Genomic DNA, 19,183 nt, shown 5'->3' with positions numbered 1-19,183 from the left:
TTGTCCTGTGTCAGAAACAGAATGCATCACATCTGCTTTGTCCATGAATTCTCTTCATTGTATGATTTTGTAAAGACAGCCGGAGATAAAACTCGGGGTTATATTAGATGGCGTTGATGGATCAGAGTGGTGTAATGTGAAACAAATAAAAGTGGAGACCACCTGCAAATGCCTACAGAGCTAACAGAGGTTCATTTCATGAATGACTTCAACTCTGCAGCTGACCTTAGATACATACTCTTTGAACATACCTCCCCAATAGCCAAGTATCATCTGCAGAAAGCCAACACCCCTCTTCTAGAACTTCTTGATAAAAATTATGAGTTATTAACACAATTCCTAGAACCCTAAGGATGCCTCCAAATTATCATCATTACTCAAAAGGTACAGGGTTCTTCAGCAAAGCTCTATGACAACTGTATTTATTAATGTAAGTATCCATTTCTTCTCTTTTGCTCTCTTGATAATGATACATTCTTAAAAACCTCTTGACACTAGTTTGGATCCTGCCCACCTCCTCAGAACATTTATTTTTTTCCTTCCTGGCCTTGTATCATTTCTGTCACTGTTCTGCCTGGTTTTGTCCATTGTTAGCCTTAGTGCATATATTTTTTAACCTTTACAAAGCTCAGTTTCTCTATCTGTGAAAGAACTACACATAGAGCATTGCTGTTAATGTTAATAAGATAATAATGTAGATAGAGTATGCAGCACAGAGCATAACAGTAACAGTATGTAATAAACATCTCCTCCCTTTCATCTTCCTGTGAAGTCACAGAAGAGTGAGGGATTATCTCTTAAAATGTATCTTCAATTTTTATTAGTTGAAACTATTTTTAGTTGCTACTCCAATAAAAAATAAAATTGAAGAATGGCTTGAATTAATTATTCTTAAAAATAAGAAAGTTTATTACTCCAGTAGTTTTTGCAATTTCAGATCATTGCTAATATAGTTTCCATGAGAAAATCTGAAAATCTCAGACATCAAAACAGAAAGTTAGAAAGTATTGACTGTGTAGAATTTCACATAATAAAGGTCCTCAGGGACAGAGAGCATCGCACAATCCTAGTACCCAATCTAGAATATAAAAGGAACAAAAGACAGAAATAAAAATGCAATTTCTCTTGAAGTAGCTGATCAGAGACACATACTCTTGAAAAGACAACAAATATTGCATTTAAAAAGTATTATTCCTATGATCAAAACAAATTATGTGATTCAAATATCTTAATTAGAATATGGCAAAACTTTCAACCCAGAATATTAACTGAGATCCATAAGTATTTTGAGAGTGTTTCCCGCACCCCCATAATACCAAGCTGTGTTACAAGAATTGGAAAATTAAGGCCCTATATTTAAATTGACCTCATTTTAAAGGTTTTTGGATAGTGGCACAAAAAAATGTTGTAGTCATTGCTATGAAAAATGAATTCATTGACAGAATTTCCAGCAGTAAAGAACAGTCTAGCCAATGATTTATGTATGTTTTTAAAAAATCCAGCCAAGTTTTCTATATTTTGCATCTCATAATTTTGGAAGGAAAGGGCTTCAGAGGGGGCAAACTCATTTGTATCTTGAGAATATTCTCAAGCATTTTTAAAAAGTCAAAAGGAGAAACAACATTTGAAATAAACACTGCCCTTTTATAATTGCATGTGAAATGAAGAGACTAAAGAGGATATTTTGAAAATATAAGTATTAAGTCTACACATTAAAAAATTTAAAAAATGATTCAAAATTGATAAAGGGATTTGGAACCACAAAGCTATTTAAAAATGTATTAGTGTTACTATTGTAATTAGCTAGGTATTAACAACAGGAAAGGAGCAAAAGGAAGGCCAGGCATTATAGACATGTCATTTGGGCAGATTCACCAGGAAGCTGCCACTTTACACTCCCCAGGGAACCACAGGTCCATTCCCTGCAACTCACAGAGGGAAGGAGCCCAGCAAAAGGGAGATGGGCACATGCACAGTAATGTAGGGAAGGATGCCTGTCAGTCAAACCTGGGAACAGAGATCATTGGCTAGAGGTGGTGGGGTCACTGAAAGCCTGTGAAAATTTGGGGATATATAATCTCCCAAACAAAGGAGTTAGCTGAATTGGTTCTCTCGGCTCTGGGCTCTCTGGTTCTTCTGTTGTTTACCCATGTTTCCTCCATAGCCACGTGGCCCTGAGGACTCCACAGGCAATGGGCACACAAACTAAGCTATCCTGAAGCTGGATTGGACAGAGCCCTGACACGGAATGGAATCTCTGGGCAACGGCTTTCATTCTAGCCCTACTGAGGACACAGCTGGACCTTTTCCTTGGCAGGATGAAGGGAAATGGGACCTTGGAAACTTCGGGAATTAATTCCACAGAAATAAAGCTTTCTACAAAATCTCATCCTCCTGTGTGAATCTCAGGAAATTCTTTTTCTCGTGATATCACAAGAAACCCGCATCCCCCCACAATAGGTGGGGACAGGGAGAGCTCCCCACCAATAATATTAATGTCTTAACTGCTGATGTTTCCCGTCATCCTTGGAGGAGGATACAAACGTTAAGTAACACAGTTAAATTAGGGTTACATTGCTTTATACAAATAGTTGGTGCATATCGCAAGCTAGGCCAGTATGTTTCACCCACAACTAGGGCACTGAGCTCATTGCTACAGATTCAGTTCTTTATTCTAGTTATCCACATTACAATTTCTTAAGATTGGCCACAGATAACCCAAGTAAATGTTGGGCATCTATTTATCTAAACTATTTTTTTTTTTACTTTAGTGAGGCATGATATATGTTTAAGCATTTGTGATCCCATATTAAGAAAAATATATTAACACAGAAATCCAGGTTCAGAAAAATGAACTAAGAATTCTGCTAATAAATGAAATTGATTCTGTTAATGTCTTCTAATGACTGTGAAAAAAACCAGAAACAATGAGTTCGAAGAAAAAAAGTGTCATAAGTTAGAATCTATGTAGCACTTAATGCTATGTCATTAGTACTTAAGTATTTAAAAATATTAAAAGCCCTACTTATGCGACATGCACAAGGCACCTGGCTCAAAAATGCAAGAGAATATATTTCAAGTGAGTAATCATAAGAAGTCAGACACATAAAGGACTTTGACAATCTCCAGAATTGTTAATGAGAGAATGTTAGTCCCATTTACCTGGAAGAAACATATACGTGCATTTGACTGTGAGTTGTAGTTGAAAAAAAAAAAAGGTAAAAGTATAAGTTTTTGTAATAAGGTGTTGAGTGAGAATTATCCTATTATCCCAGACTGATTTCTGGAACATACAACCAGAAATAAAGACATGTTACATGCCTTACTGTTCTGAGACAAGAGAATAGAGTCCAACCCAATCAGATAACAGCACTGGCCACACGTCCAGCTGTCTTCTTCCTGTTCAGGAAAAGAGGCCTTGGGGGAAAGCCACGACTCTCTCAATTCAAGGGAAAATCACCAGGAGAATCACTAGCCGCTGGAGAGACCGGCAGCTTACTCCTCAGTTTGTCATTGTCAGGCTGCTCTGCCCCTATCCCTGAGTAAGGACGAAAGAAGTGGAGAAAGATGCAGGGCAGAGAAACCTCTGAGGCATTGTGGAGGATGCTGCAATACCACATTTATCATGGCAAACAGGCAAGAATTTCTAAGAGTTCGTATTTAACTAGGGAAGGTAGGTCACTAGGTACTGAGATCCCAGCAAGTACTGTGGGTGTACTGCACCTGAGAGCTGAAGGAAGAAAAAAAATGTCCACACAAAAACTTGTTCACGAATGTTCCAGGCAGTATTATTTATTAATAGTCCAAAAGTGGGAACAACCCAAATGTCTATCAACTAAACAATGGATAAACAAAATGTGGTATGTTAATACAATGGAATATGATTCCACCACATACAGAAATGAAGTACTAAAACATTCTACAATGTGGCTGAACCTTGAAGACATTATGCTAAGAGAAAGAAGCCAAAATTCAGGAAGTGGGAATAATAACTCATGCATCTGGGGTTGAGCCCTTGTACATAAAATGTGATCAAATGTTTTCTAAATTACAATTCATGTAGTTTACAATTGTTAAATTTTCACTGAGTGAATGAGCATATGGTAACAGTACTAGAAAAACAGAGAGCAGCTGCATTTAGAAAGAATAAAGCTAAAGAAGAAAAGACAGGAGGTCAAGTGTCCAAAAGAAACCTAAAAGAATATGTAGCAAATGGCTGTGAAATATTTATATATTAGGGGGAAAAAAGCAGCTTTTAAAAATACATTAAACACTAAAAATATAAACGTTCAAATTGCATTTTCACTCACTCTTCCCCCACCACCCCAAATTCTCTTCTCCACTCTCTGGTATAATGGAAATATGCCTATATTTATGCTGACGAGATATGGATGGTCCATCTATAAACTATTTGGTTCTGTATATTGAACAGCATCACAGTTACACAAGCCTTCAGTAAATTACGAGTAAATGTTGGAAGCTGAACTCAAGGGACCCTACTTCAGTAGTTCTTTCTGCAAACTGGTGCTGAATAGGTACAGGAGACACGTGCTTATTTAGGTACATGCTGCACATGAGACAGAAAAACCAGGTTGCCTCTCTCTGGGTGGTCCAGTTTTGCAAAGAGAATCCTTCACGTCTACTTGGCTGTCATCATAATCATTTTGATAAGCTCTGAAGGAGCCCAAAACATAATTTAATCAAAAGGGTACAAAGGTACACATTGTTTTCTTTTAAGACTCTTTTCATGAGTTTAGTGTTTTGACAGCATAGGTCACAAGTAAAAACAAGCTCTCCTCTGCTCTAAAGTGAGCATTACTTACATGGGCTAATCATCTATTATTTCCTTCATTATTCAAGTAATGAGGTATATATTACAGATCCTGACTTCTGAACTGCTGTGTCAGGATATCCTTATGGTCAAAGATGGTAAAAATGGTGATGACGATGATAATAACAAGAATAATCAATATTTACTGAGTGTTTACTATGTGGCTAGGTACTGTGTAAGTATTCCTTCTGGAAATATAATTTCATGTTTTCTAACAGTTACTCAGTGAGATAGTTATTATTATTATTATTATTATTATTTATATCTTACAGGTGAATAATTTACCCACGTAACTTAACCAAGGCCCAGTGATGGAGTTGTGAGATAATAGAAAATAAATATATTGGTCTCTGCCCTGGTTCCGGGCACAGAGCTCCCAGTAATTCCCTAAGTGACATTGTTCAGAGGATCTGTAGTTTTAATATATGGGCTTTGACCCTGGTTCCTAACACAGGAACCCTTGTCATTTCATGGTGGGTAGAAATGTCTTTTGTTCTAATGAAGCAACTCTGGGTGGGCTTTTAAATGATTCCTGGGTGGGGGCTGGTCACCAGAAAGACCATGATTAGAGGCTTGGAATTTGTAGCCCTGCCCCATTTCGTCCAGACAGGATATCGGAGCTTGAAATAAAATTAATAATTAATCAGGCCTGCATGATAAGGCCTCCACAAAAATCCCAAAATCACAGGATTTGGAGAGTTTCTAGATGGGTGAATACATACATGTACCGGGCGGGTGACCCCGCCCATCTGCACAGAGACAGAAGCCCCTGTGCTCGGGACCCTCCCAGACCTCACCCTGTCTATCTCTTCATCTGGCTATTCATCCATGTCCTTGATCAGTAAGCTGGTAAATGTTTCCCTGAGTTTTGTAGGCTACTCTAGCGAGTTAATAAATCCCAAGAAGAGGGTTATAAAAATCTTCGATTTGTAGTCACATCAGACAGAAGGTGTGAGCAACCTGACCACCTACTACTTACGACAGGCATCTGAAGTGGTGGGGGAGCAGGTCACCCAGATGGCCTTGGAGTGGAGGAACCCCCCCACACACTGGGTGACCAGAAGTATCAGAAGTGAAGTGTTCTGTGTGAGCAGTAAAGGAGACACACAGGTAAAAACCTGGGTGGTGTTCCTATAGAGTCTAGACCAGCGGTTCTCAACCTATGGGTCGCGATCCCTTTGGGGGTCGAATGACCCTTTCACAGGGGTCACCTAAGACCATCGGAAAACACATATTTCCGATGGTCTTAGGAACCGAGACCGCTCCTCTATCCATGTCCAGGCAGGTCCGCCCACATGCAGATACGCCCACATACAACACAAGGAGCTGTATTGAAGGGTTGCGGCATTAGGAAGGTTGAGAAAGAACTACTGGTCTAGACTGAGCCCAGGCAGGCCGGAATCCATATATAAGACAATTGAGCTCCACTGTTCTATTTCCAGGGAAATGCCCATGCTGGGCAGTCAGATCTGGAGAAAATAACGGCCATGACATTGTCTCTCACCCTGTGATCCCTCTGGCCACCGTGCCTCACCCGTCAATGTCTGTCTCTGTCTGAGACATCGCTGCTGCTCCTTACCGCAGGTGCCTTCTCCAGCAGCCACAGATCGTCTGTTCTTCCTCCTACAGTCAAAAGTGACCTGGCAGTCTTTCCTGCCATGTATGGTTAGGCAATAATAGATGCTAGAAGTATTTATCTGTAGCACAGTTGCGTTTCAGTCATCTTTACAGAGATTTTTGTCATAATACAAAATACGCAATGATCATGGGAACACCAGACTGCACTGCAGGACCGTCAGAGGAGGTCTTTTTAGATAAGCAGGCATTTTTGCTTCCTTCACAGTGAGTGATACATAGAAGGAGACCTAGATTAACTGTTCAGAAATAAATCTAGGGGAAAAATGCACATAAAAGCAGGGGAAATGTAAAATCGTCTCAAGATAAAATACACAACCCTTAACACTCTTTACTGGACTCATAACATACTTCCTGTGCTTACTTCTCCAAATTCATTTCTCATCACTGCCTGCCTTATTTCTTAGGTGCTGGAATATATGACCACTATCAATTCCCCAGCAATCTACTGAAGGGCCATGGCCTACAGCTTTCAGTCTGTCACACACTCCCTTCCAATAACTTGTGAAAAGTTATGTCCTCCTCCAATTCTCAGGCTCAATATATATTCTTTTGAAAAACTCTCTCTGAACCTAAAGTAATTATAGGTGAGCCACCTATGGTCTCCAATGGTTCCTTTTTCCTTATTAAAATACTCACTACACTGTAGAGTAACACCCTTTGCAATTTAATACCATTTTCATGGATGTCAGAATGACGAAATCACCTGTAGCAGAGACTGCTAACTGGTTTCAATACCCACGTTCTCCTCGGCTCCCAGGACAAAGCTAGGCCACATGTCCAGCCTCCTTTGCAGTTAGAGATAATCATGTGACTCAGTTCTATCTAACGGAATGTGAACAGAAGTGATAAGAGCTTCCACCATACCTGGTCCATCTAAATTTTCTATGTCATACTTCTATTTATATCCCCCCTTCTAGATCTGGGAAGGAAATGACCCCATAGTAAGTTTAGAAGCCAAAACTTTGAATTAAAAAATCACTGGCAGCCTGTATTTCCACACAATTGTTTAAAGCAGACTCCTTTCACTTAACTAGAATCTCTCCAGACTTTCACTTAAGAGATAAATAAGATTCTCTTTTTATACATCAGTATTTGGGGGGAGGGCTATAGCATTGCTATGCACATTAGAAATCTAAAAATACGTGTTGAATATTTTTAAAAAAATCAAGTGGATGAATGAATAGTATGGATATCTTATGAAATAAATTCTTTTTGTCATACTAATAGTATAAAAATAGCTGACATTTATTTTATGCTTATTATGCGCTACTGCGTTCTAAGATCCTTTACATAAACTATTTCATTTAATACTCTTAATGATGTTACAAGGTAGGTACTATTATTATCTCATTATGAAGATTAGTAAATTAAAGCTTAAATCGGCTTATTCACTACCCAATGCATCATAATTTTAAGTGGATGAATTAAGATTTAACCCAAACAATTTGACCCAAAAAACGCATGTTTTGGACCACTCTAAAACAAGTGAATACCATGCTTAAATTACTTCTTCAAGCAGTAAAAAAGTGTTCAACTACTAGCAGAATAATATTTTATGTTAATAATACTATCTCTTGATATAATCATATCTAGAAAGAGCTAAGAATTCCCAAAAATTCATAATGATGCAGAACACCATCTCGTGTGTCATTGTAAATACCAAGAAACTTAAATGCTACAAAGAAAGAAAGTCAGTTTTAGATTTGAAGGTGAAGTTTCTAGTGTTACTTTAAACACATAAACAGAATTTTGGCTTCTTCTGGCTCATATATTTTAAGAGAACAGCAGTTTCCTTAGAGATTTCTAGATTTCATTAACTTACCAGTTTCATTAAATATATAGAATTGGAGCTTATTCTTTAATCAGCAAGGAGTTCTTGCACATTTAGAGGTCAGCCCTCGGGTTATAGCTCACTCAAAATCACTTTGTTCTCTAAGTTAAGAAAATCCATTGTGATCTAACAGTGTCATCTTTATCGTGTCCAGAAAAAGCCTCCCCTCGCAAATGGATCGATATCTGTTGTAGAAAGTCTAGACTAGATTAATTGGGTTGGTGCCTATTTGGATTTTAGTCATTTTATTAGGAGACTCAGACTGGCTACTAAAAAAATCAATGCTTTCCAGTGTCAAAATCTAGTACGAAGGGTATGTCAGAGACATTCCCTAGAATGAGGCTTAGTTATCACTTAACTAATAACATTCTTCATGACAGAAGTAAAGCAGATGGTTCCAAAAAGGTACTAGAAATGCACCACTGGATTCATTTAACAAAACCTACACTTATTTAGGATAGCTATAATAATCTATCTCTGATTTAGCTGTTTCGCCATGTTACAATATCTATGAGTAAGGCCACAGTCACTTGCCATGATTATTAACTAAAAGTAAGCAAACAGGTATTGTCAGAAATTCAGTTTAAATCTGTTTTTAAAATTTTTAATTAGCTATCCTAAATCCAAGGGGTGTGCAGGGTGCATAAAAGAGCTTTTTTTTTTTAAAGATACTTCTATACAGTATAAGTTTAATTTGTTTTTTTCCAAATATAAATAGGACTTTACTTTAGAGATTTAAAAAATATTACCTAAAAGCTGGAAAAATACAGTAGTATAAATTCTTACAGAAGTGGCCTATGAGTGACAGGAATTATTAATGTATTTATACATGTTCAAAAATTGGCTACATATATCACTTTTCTGTGTTTTTTTTTTTATAATCAAGCAAAATCAATTTTATTTTTTAAATCTGTTTTGAATAAAATCTATATCTATGGAAGTGAAAACACTGTGGAAAATGGTTTCTGGAGAGAGTTCTGGACTCTAAGGAGATGATTCGGTTAAAGGAGGTCATCACGGGGAGGCTAATTGAATAGAATTCCTGTCTTACTCTCCTGTGCACACAGGAAGGGCCATGTGGGGACACAGAGGGAAGGCGGTGTGTCTGCAAACCAAGAAGAGAGGTTTCACCAGAAAACAACTCTGGAAGCACCTTGAACTTGGACATCCAGCCTCCACAACTGGGGGAAAATAAATTTCTCTTAATTCAGCTCCCCAGTCTATGGTATTTTGTTATGGCCTTTGCAGATGAACGCAACAGGAAACAGTTGCCATTCTTTCTAACAAATTAGTGCAGTTTTGTAGCTTGAGTAGCACAGGTGTTAGGAAAATAACGTCCCACTGCTTACCAGAGAATCCATTCTTTGTACAACACATGCATCCCTTGCCGTTGCAGCCCCACCTCTCTCTCTGACCCCATTTCTTATCTTCACTGTCTTCACAACAAGGAACTACCTATAGATGTTAATTTTACCACTCCATGTCTTTCCTCTGTTCTGAATTCCTTTCCCTAGTATACATACCTGGAAAATGCCCACCAACCTTCAACACCCCAGGTAAGGGTCCCCTCTGGCTTTGTGCAGCCCTCCGAACCCCTTTAGACAGTCATCACTCATTCCTTGGCACTACCTGTATCTGTGCTTCGGAGCATTCAGCACGTACATGGTAGCCTGTCCCAGTGATAACCCGGCTTATATGTTTTCCCCAACTGATGGGCAGTTTTAATAATAAACTTAATGATGGAATGGAGTCTACTGAGTTGTTGAGAAATTCAATGAAAGTTCTACTGTAATAAATAGAGCACTTTTTCTAGGACAGGAGGGACACACCTATCAAGAGTTTTAACACTCTCATTTTAGAAATGCCTTCTAGGAAGGGGAAAAGAAATCCAGATTAAGTGCATTTAACACTTTTCACTGGTTAGGAATATTTAAAAGAATGAATTAATTCATTTCATTAGTTATTCTTTCTCTAGTATTATTGAACTAGCCCTCATTAGACTGTATGAAGACCAAGGACATTCTGATGCTTGAAAAGTGCCAGTACTGGAAATAAACAACCAAGAAGTATTTATGACTGAAAGCAAATCTAAAGAACAATTGAAGATTTATGAGCAAGCAAAAGGCTAAGCTGAGTAGACACTGAATCAGAAGCAAGAAATCTGATTTCCAGTCTCTCATTAGCCATTCGTTACTATCCCTTGGACAATACACACATATATACACACAAACACATTCACACACACATTAACACATACATACATGGTCTATAAAATGAGGGCTTTTATGACAACTACTTTTTTTCCAGTTTAAACATTTTTCAAGGTCTTGAATTGTTCTTCATTGAGGTGATCAATTCTTTAAAAGTTATTCTATAATATATCATCACAGAATGTATTTAATGTGACTTAAACTTTGTTGTAAATACAGAGTTGTAATTTTGATGTATGAAGCTAAGAATAGTCAGTACTACTGGTTCTGGCCCTGCCCAGCTTGGTTACAGACTCACTGACTCACTCACCAACTCATCCAAAAATATGCTTTAGCACTTACAGTTTGACCCTCATTTAAGAATCTGTTTTAAAGGGAGGAATTAGTCCATGCATAGGCAATTATACGGTTATTTATCATTATTAAGTGCCCTCTGATATACAAATTGCTGGTTTTCAATCTGATTCATTTTGTACACATTTAAACATCAGTGTAGAAGATTAAAATCTAAAAGTAAATGTTACAATTACCTGTGCCTGTACTGCTATGAAAGGTGATCATGTATGTGAATATATAATTCAAAGCTTTTTGACCCAAAATTTTACTGCTTTAATAGCAAATTTTTAATAAATAATATGTAGACAGAAAAATTAATGAAACAGCAAACAAATCACATTGACTAGCTTAAAACTGATTCTGCTCCCTTCAAGCAGCTTGGTGATTAATACAGTCCTGGCGGCATTTTACAGAGCCAGCACTGCGCATGTGCGCCAGTCCTACAGCTGCACGGGCCAAAGTCCAGCACCTCCCCGTGGGAACCGAAGGAAGGGACATGAGGAACTTGCACACTGGAACCCTTTCTAAAGCAAAAGATCTATTGTCTGGGAAGATCCAGTGCTGGAGCTCCTCACCATAAGTGATCAAGGTCCAAAATCTTCCAATTAAAACTTGCCTCACCAGGGATCCCACATACCCATTCTCCCTAACTTCTTAAAACCCTCTGATTGAAAGCCATCGGGGAGTTCAGGTGCTGAGCAATGGCTACGTGTTCTCCCTGCGTGGCACCCACCAACAGAGCTACTCCAGTTTCTCCAGGACAGTTCTAGGTGTTCAGTGGTTGGCCCTGCTGTGCACCAGAAGGCACGACCTCTCCTGCTCCGTCACAGTAAGGAAACTTTTTGGAGGGGAATGATGGTAGGTCATGTTTGGTTTGCATAAGAATTAGTGCCTTCTTGTCAACACAACTCTATTCTCATTTCAGTTATTATAAGTCTACAGATACTAGTAACATACTAATGTGAAAACATAACTTAGAAATAGGATAAATTAATGTAATTTTCATTTCGAGGCAGATTTTCTTTTGCATTAATCAGAAGTTTTTGCATTTTCTTGTTTATATTTTAAAGATTTTTATTAAAATCGTTGCACTGCATTGAATATTATCTGTGACTATGTAAACATGCGAAATTACACAGAGAGCATAGCCAAGGCAGTAAGATAACCTCCTCTTTGCACAGTTGAGGGCAGAGTTCCTCAAACTGGGGTTCATAAACATAGTCTCTAAAATCTGCATTTTAGGAATGTTGAACTTGAACTCAGGCTTGATCCTCTGAATCCTACCTTCAATACTAGAAGGTACACTGTGCTCACCAAAGAGAACATTGGTTAGGTGTGCTTTCAGGCCTCCACTCACTCAGCTTCTGCATCCTGTTTGCTTCCCTAACCCCTTGCTTAGGTCTAGGATCAGACTTAGTTAATCATTTAATTGATACCCATTCTGGTTAACAACCCAGTCCTTCTGAACCATGACAGAGTAAGAGTCCATGGGATCAAACATTGACTCCTACTCATACTTCTGTTTATTAAAATGTGTTCCTCTACATCAAAGTCCCCATGTTGGGTCCCCACTGTTCTATGTTTATTTTCACATTAACCTGACTCCTTTTTCTGAGTTTGGTAAAATGATTATATATTCAAGATATACCTTAATGTGAGCATTGACATAGCACAAAACAAGGTGCAATGAGAAAAGAACCCTAGAGTATGAGAGGAGAAATAAAAGACTATGGCTTTGTCTGTGATCTCTATAAATATTGATCACATCACTTCCTATCTCTAAAGCACTATTTCTTCATCTGTAATGATAATCCCATATCCTCAACTGGTATGCTCTGATGCATGCAATAACAGGTACAGAAATGCACTACAACTGTCATGATACCAATTATTTATGAGGTCTTTGGTTGAAGCTATAGGAACTTGGACTTACTTGGAGACAAAACTGTCTAACTCTGGGTCATCTGCGTTGCACCTAAACTTTGATCTCCAAATGCATAAATGGAGATAATGCTACCTCACAGAATTATGTTAAGCATTTCATAAGACAATATGAATAAATCTTAGTCTGATGCCTAGCCCTGGTAAATGCTCCAAAAGTAGTAATTTCAAAGAATGACTGGGGTTTGTAGTATGTATTGTCATTACCATTTTCTTTTTTTTTTTTTTTGGTAATCAAATTAGATGATTAAGAACTGTGAAATTATAATGTCTGAGGAATTTAAGACACTAAATCAGAGTCCTGATCCAAATTCCTATTAAGTTATTGAACTTTAACACAAAGAAACCAGCTTCCAAAACATACTGTTAGGGATGGTTATGTAAACTACTCTAAAGTGTTTCTTCTCTTATTTATATATCCTATAGGCGTAGAGGAAGGAAAAACACAGAGGGTTGCCTCAGTTTACATCTCCTTTCATCCACTGAGAAGCAATGATCAGAGCTAAGAAAACTTACAGCTACAGGGAGAGGAGATTTTTCTCCTCTTTCACTGCAGCCTAGAGATTTGCGGCTGAGAAAATGACTAAGTAAACAAGCAAATAAAAGATCGCTTAGGACCCACAAAGAAACATAGAAACTTCCCAGAACATATTGTGTAGAGCGGCTGGATGTATGAGCATCCTTCGCTTCAGCTCCACATCCATATTTCACGTGAGTTAAGGTGGAGGGACGCACCCCAGAGAATGAATACTGAAGGTGTCCACGAAATTACTGAAAGTTGCATTTACAGTCTTCCTTCGGATCTGTGCTTCCAAGTTATTTTTGAGAAAAGGAAAGGTGTTTGGCTATAATATATATGTTCTAGTAGATGTCCATTGACATTTTCTCATGAAGTAAGTTTGCTTGAGGAACTTAGACATTATGTTCCAGCTTAGTAGAAATCAAAATTAGTTTTAGACAAATATAATTTGCCTCTTGGCCTGCCTCAATGTGCAAGTCCATCATCTTGAACCAAGGTAAACAATGAGAACAACATATGAAAGATGCCAGTGAACTGGAGGAGACCAGGGAGATGAGGTTGGCCTCAGTCTCCACCAGCTTCAAGCAAACCCCTTCACTTCTCAGACTGCTTGGGCCCACAGAGCTTTTTATTGCCTTACTTACCAAGGGCTTGGTTTCATCTTCATCTTTGAAATAGTAGAGCTGATCTCCCTTGAGCACAAACCAGCGGGTATGCCAAGTCTTGACAAAGCCTCCTTGCTTCCTCAGCCACCCACACTTCAGGGCATTATTCCGCCCTTGGCCTTGTTGGGGGCTCTCCGTGGAGTCATTGTTCTCCTCCATTATCAAGCTCATGGACTTTCCTATTTAGCAAACAAACAAAAACAACAAAAATAAATAAAAGAGAAGAGTAAGGTGCTCTGATATATTCAATTTCACCTTAAATCACCCTTGTCCCTTAAGAAAAAACAGTCTGTGGAGTCAAAAATGTGTATTCACTCCCTTGCCAAATCTCTAGAAGCAAACCACAGACCTGACAACACTGCCTGGAGAAAACTTGGAGACAGTTCATTGTGTCTTCCTTAGATGAGCTAGTCAGCTGGGTAATAATATCCCTTTTCTACTAAGTAGAACTAAAGATGGGAAAGTTCTGGAGGTAATGTGTTAAGAAGCAATTTTTTAAAAACTAAACAGCCAACAAAAAACATAACTATCATGATAATGGGCCTCTGTGTCGTGTGTTCTGATTGGGGCCAGTTTGCACAAGCCTGTGATCATCTGAGCAAACACTAGCCTGACACATGTTCAAGTTTAAAGGGACTATTTAAAAAACCTCAATGAAAGACGATTGTTTTACATATGTGAAAATTGCTCAAGATGTATCTGGTCCCTTTCCCCCAAAGTGTATCCCGTTGAGAGTTTCTTTGACTGGCCAGCAATTAGTGCAGCTGAAAGAGTTTAGGGAAAAAATAAAAAATAATAAGAAGAAAAAGAACCCTGCTCAGCTAGTTGAGTTTCCTGCAAACATCAGGACTGAGTGGGGCGCTCCAGTCAACTGCATGATGAACACTGCAAGGTTACATGTGATGGAGTATAAGCCCTATACACTATACACAGCCAGGAAGTGAGTTTATCATAGAGAAAATATTAATCAACAGGTTAATTAAACTGCCACATTAAGAATGGGGGAGGTGGCTTTCTGGGAGAGCCAGGGACAAGTGGTTAAAAATAAAAGATACTTTCCTGTCCCAAAGGCTTTCTGCAAATTCTGAATATTTTGCATGTTTTCAGGAAGTAAAAAGTCTACTCTTACCCTTGTGTCTTTGAGGAGGATGTAAGGATATAGACTAAGAGACAGAACAGAATCTCCCTGTCCTGGCCTACCCATGCACAAAGGTCTGACTTTTCGGCTTGAGTCCAGAAAACAAGCTGTCTTTCTCTCTAGTCCTTGTTTCCACCATTACATTTTCAATTGATTGGTATGTACACAATCTTAGTTATAAATGCCATGAAGCGCCCACTGTCAGCCCTCAGTTCCTTAAGTTTCTCCTTTGAAGGGACAGGGTCAGACCTTCTGTTATTGGGCCTTTAGTGTCTTTGACTTTTGTCTTGCCCTTCCAGTTGCAGAGATGAAGCAGAACTTTGGCTCTAATTAACCGGGTTTTGATCACCTCAACCATCTTCTCAGTAGTTTTGCCTATTCCACAGGCAAGCATTCCAGTCTAACTCCATCCTCGCTTTTATCTCCGTCTCTTTAAACCACTTTTAAGCTTCAAGTCAGCCAATTGACCACCTTCTGTCTCATTCAATATTCACTTTTTCCTTTTTATACTGAAACATTTTTCTCATGAACAGGCCCTCATCTCTACAAAACATCTTGAAACTCCCTTTGCTGCATTTCCCAGGACAGAAACACCTTACTGCAGGAGACATTCCCCCATCATGTGCGTGCAGATTGGATCATGCCTGATGCTTTGTTTGTTATGCCCTCGGGGCAGGAACTTTCATCTCTTTTCTTTTACATTACTTGACCTAGTATACAGAGCCAAGTAAACTTCACTCCAAATGAACAGTAAATGCCTTAACCTAATTTAGATAATAAGCATGCTTATTTAGACCACTCTAAATAATCGTTCTGGTCTCCTGGTATTTAAATTGTTCAAATCTACACCAGTTGCTATTTCATCACCTATTTATTTTTTGACCAAATACCTTAACTTATAAATTTGAACTTATAAAGGTCTTCCTTAAAGTAAGCATTCCAGCATATCAACTCTCTCTCTCTCTCTCTCTCTCTCTCACACACACACACACACACACACGCACACCCCTAGAATTCATTGCATGACAACAGACTCTTTCTTTTGGGCCCTTCTTTTTCTTTTTTCTTTCCCCTTATAACTCATGCTTTCTATTAAGTCTAAAAAACCCTCTTTAAATTCTTCAAGGTAATTAGGAACCAACCATCAATAATGTAAAAAATATTCAAGTTCCCAATTTGGGTTTTGTCTACCATTAACGCCTTAGTAAAAAATGTTTGCACATTAGAACATTGTTTATGATTCTTCTTACACAAGTTGTTTACAAGTCTGGTGAAACCATGACAGCATCACCCACTGAACTCCTGGCTACAGTGACTATTTTCATAACTTCAGAATGCATCAGCAAGTATTTTAACAGTACTAATTGTAATAATTCATTAAAACAGAAATGAAAACAGATCATATCATTTCTCCAAGGGAAAAGAACACCACCACCATTGCTGGATAAGTAAAACTAAGCTTACTAAAATGACCACGATTTGTATAGAGGAGTCTTGATATTTCTGCATCTGAAATTAAATGGATCAAATTCCACCCTTCATCTGTAAAATGACAATGCTGGCCTGGATCATTTCTAACTATGCCACCTTCTAGCTCTCTGAAATCTACCATCTCTCTCATGCCACAAGCAGAAGGACCCTAGATATCCTCAGCACTCCATACCATGTCTGGCATAGGGTGAAGAGCAATCAATGTTTGATGAACTAATAAATATTGCAGTAGGTTTGGTGCTAGATATCTAAAAGTGAACATGATCTCCCTCTGAAATGTGATCCTGCCCAAACTTGATCTTAGTAAATGGCACCATGATATACACAGTTGAACAAAGAAGTGGTCATCTTTGAACCCTGACTCCTCCTCACCCTGGCTATCAAATCCATCAGAAAGCTCACAGATATTTTCAAATCCATCCAGTTGGCTCCCTTTCCACTGCCACCATGTGATCCAAGCCATATTATCTTTCCCTGAATGATTCTCATAGCCCTCCGACTGGTCTCATTGCTTTCATTTTTAACCACAAACACAAAGGCATGAGCACATGCTCACACAGAATTTATTCTCCACAAAGCAGCCAAAGTGAGCTTTACAAATTTCAATCAAATAACGATTCTCTACCCTTAAATTTTTGATTGGCTCCCATTATGCTCCTTTTAAAATCTAGAGCCTTACCATGGTCTACAGAGAAGGAATCATCTGACACTGTTGATCTTACCTAATCTTATGCCACCTACCCCACCATCCCCGTATTCCAACACACACACACACTCACAAACTTAACGGCTCTGACACAAGCAACCATACCAGCTTACTTTCAGTCCTGGAAACACCCAAGTCCATTATGCCCTGACTATTGATACTTGCGGATCCCTGCCTGGGCTACTCTGCCCCATGCTCTCTGCATGGCCGACCTCTTCTCACCTCTAAACCTCAGCATAAAGTCCCAACAAGACTTCATTAATCACCCAGTGAATTAACTACCCTCTTGTTATTTATCAATGAACTCTGCCCTCTGTTTTCCTGACACTTCTTTAAGTTGCCATTTCTTCAGCTGTTTATGGCTGATCGCTCTGCCAGGAGATCATAAGCGTCACAAAAAGCAAGGCCAAGGACTTGCTTTTCCTAAATGCAGTTTACCCAGTGCCTGTAAGAGGGCTCACTTGGTAATACAGAATTGAGAAGTTAAATTGTGTCTTCATATCAATCTTAGGAAAAAGTCTTAATGATGGCTTCTGTGCCAAATCAGGACTTAGAAAGGTGCCATCATTTGATGGACTTACAGCTTTGAATTATTTTCCCGATGTGGAAACTGATTTTACATCTACTCGTATGGTTCTGTTTTCAACCAGATGGTCTAGAAACAAACGGTATTACATGGTGCAATCTGAGATGAAATTCATGCTCCTAACAGAATTTCTAAAAGTCAAACAGCCACACACACAAGTACTTATATTTGTAACTTCAACAAAAGACACATAAACATGCATATAATCAAAGATGTATAAAAATAGAATGCCATAGAGTTGCAGTGTGTTTGAATTCACCTATACAACTACACGTGTTTAGCAAACACAAGAGACTGACAAAAAAGAAGGGATCTAAGAGTCAATCAGATAATGACAAATACCATATGACTTCACTTATATGTGGAATCTAAAGAATAAAATAAATGAACAAACAAAACTGAAACAGACTCATAGCACAGAGCATACTGGTGGCTGCCAGATGGGAGGGGTTGGGGGACTGGGTGAAAAAGGTAAAGGGATTAAGAAGTACAAATTGGTAGTTACCAAATAGTCTCAGAGATGTAAAATTACAGCACAGGGAATAGAGTCAATCATATTGTGACAACTCTGTAGGGTGGTAGTTGCATTACTGGAAATATCGAAAGGAACACTATGTAAAATATGTGATTGTCTAAGCACTAAGCTCTATATCTGACATCAACACAAAATTAAACTGAAAGTTTAAAAAAAATAAAGGAGGAGGAGGAGGAGAAGCTAGATAGAAAGAGAAGGGAGATCCTGGCCTGTTTTGCTCAGTGGTTAGAGCGTCGGCCCGCAGACCAATGAGTTGCAGGTTCAATCCCTGTCAAGGGCACATACCTTGGTTGCAGTTCATCCCTGGCCCTGGTGGGGTCACGCGGTTGACAACCAGTTGATGTGGCTCTATCACATCAATGCTTCTCTCTGTCTCTCTCTCTCCCACTCTATCTGATAATAAGTAGAAAAAAAGAAAAGGAAAGAAAGGGAAGGGAGAGAGAACAATGTAAAAGCATAAGCAGTTTCTGCACCTGCCCCCACTCCCCTCAGGGGACAGGCTCCCACAGGTGGAAGGCGCATGCACCCGGTCAGGGTCAGTTCCCTGGGCCTCAACAAGAAGTCTCGCCCTGCAAACGTAACCCCAGAGTTTCAGAGTTCACATGATTGCACACCATGTGGCCTTTCAACATAAACTACTCCAGTTGTTTCGTGAAAGAACAGTGATCTGTTCTATTGCTCTGGAAGAAAACTAAAATAAAACTGGCAGATTTGATAAGATACTGCCATTTGTGAGAGATGTATATAATTTTCAA

At 38.8% G+C, this 19,183-nt stretch overlaps 1 protein-coding gene across 1 annotated transcript in view; it reads right to left on the bottom strand.

Annotated features, from left to right (window-relative positions):
• The window catches only part of ARHGAP24 (Rho GTPase activating protein 24), a 485,703-nt gene that overhangs the window by 385,942 nt on the left and 80,578 nt on the right, over positions 1 to 19,183 (bottom strand). Inside the window, exon 2 of the mRNA XM_036253181.1 lies at positions 13,952 to 14,151. Coding sequence (XP_036109074.1) covers positions 13,952 to 14,143 — 192 coding nt within the window. The 5' untranslated portion in view covers positions 14,144 to 14,151. The remainder of the gene's footprint in view (positions 1 to 13,951; positions 14,152 to 19,183) is intronic.

Source organism: Molossus molossus, unplaced genomic scaffold (genome assembly GCF_014108415.1).
Source record: "Molossus molossus isolate mMolMol1 unplaced genomic scaffold, mMolMol1.p scaffold_m16_p_1, whole genome shotgun sequence".
NCBI lineage: Eukaryota > Metazoa > Chordata > Mammalia > Chiroptera > Molossidae > Molossus > Molossus molossus.
Note: the sequence above shows the minus strand (reverse complement) of the source record. Positions and strands in the feature narration are given on the sequence as shown.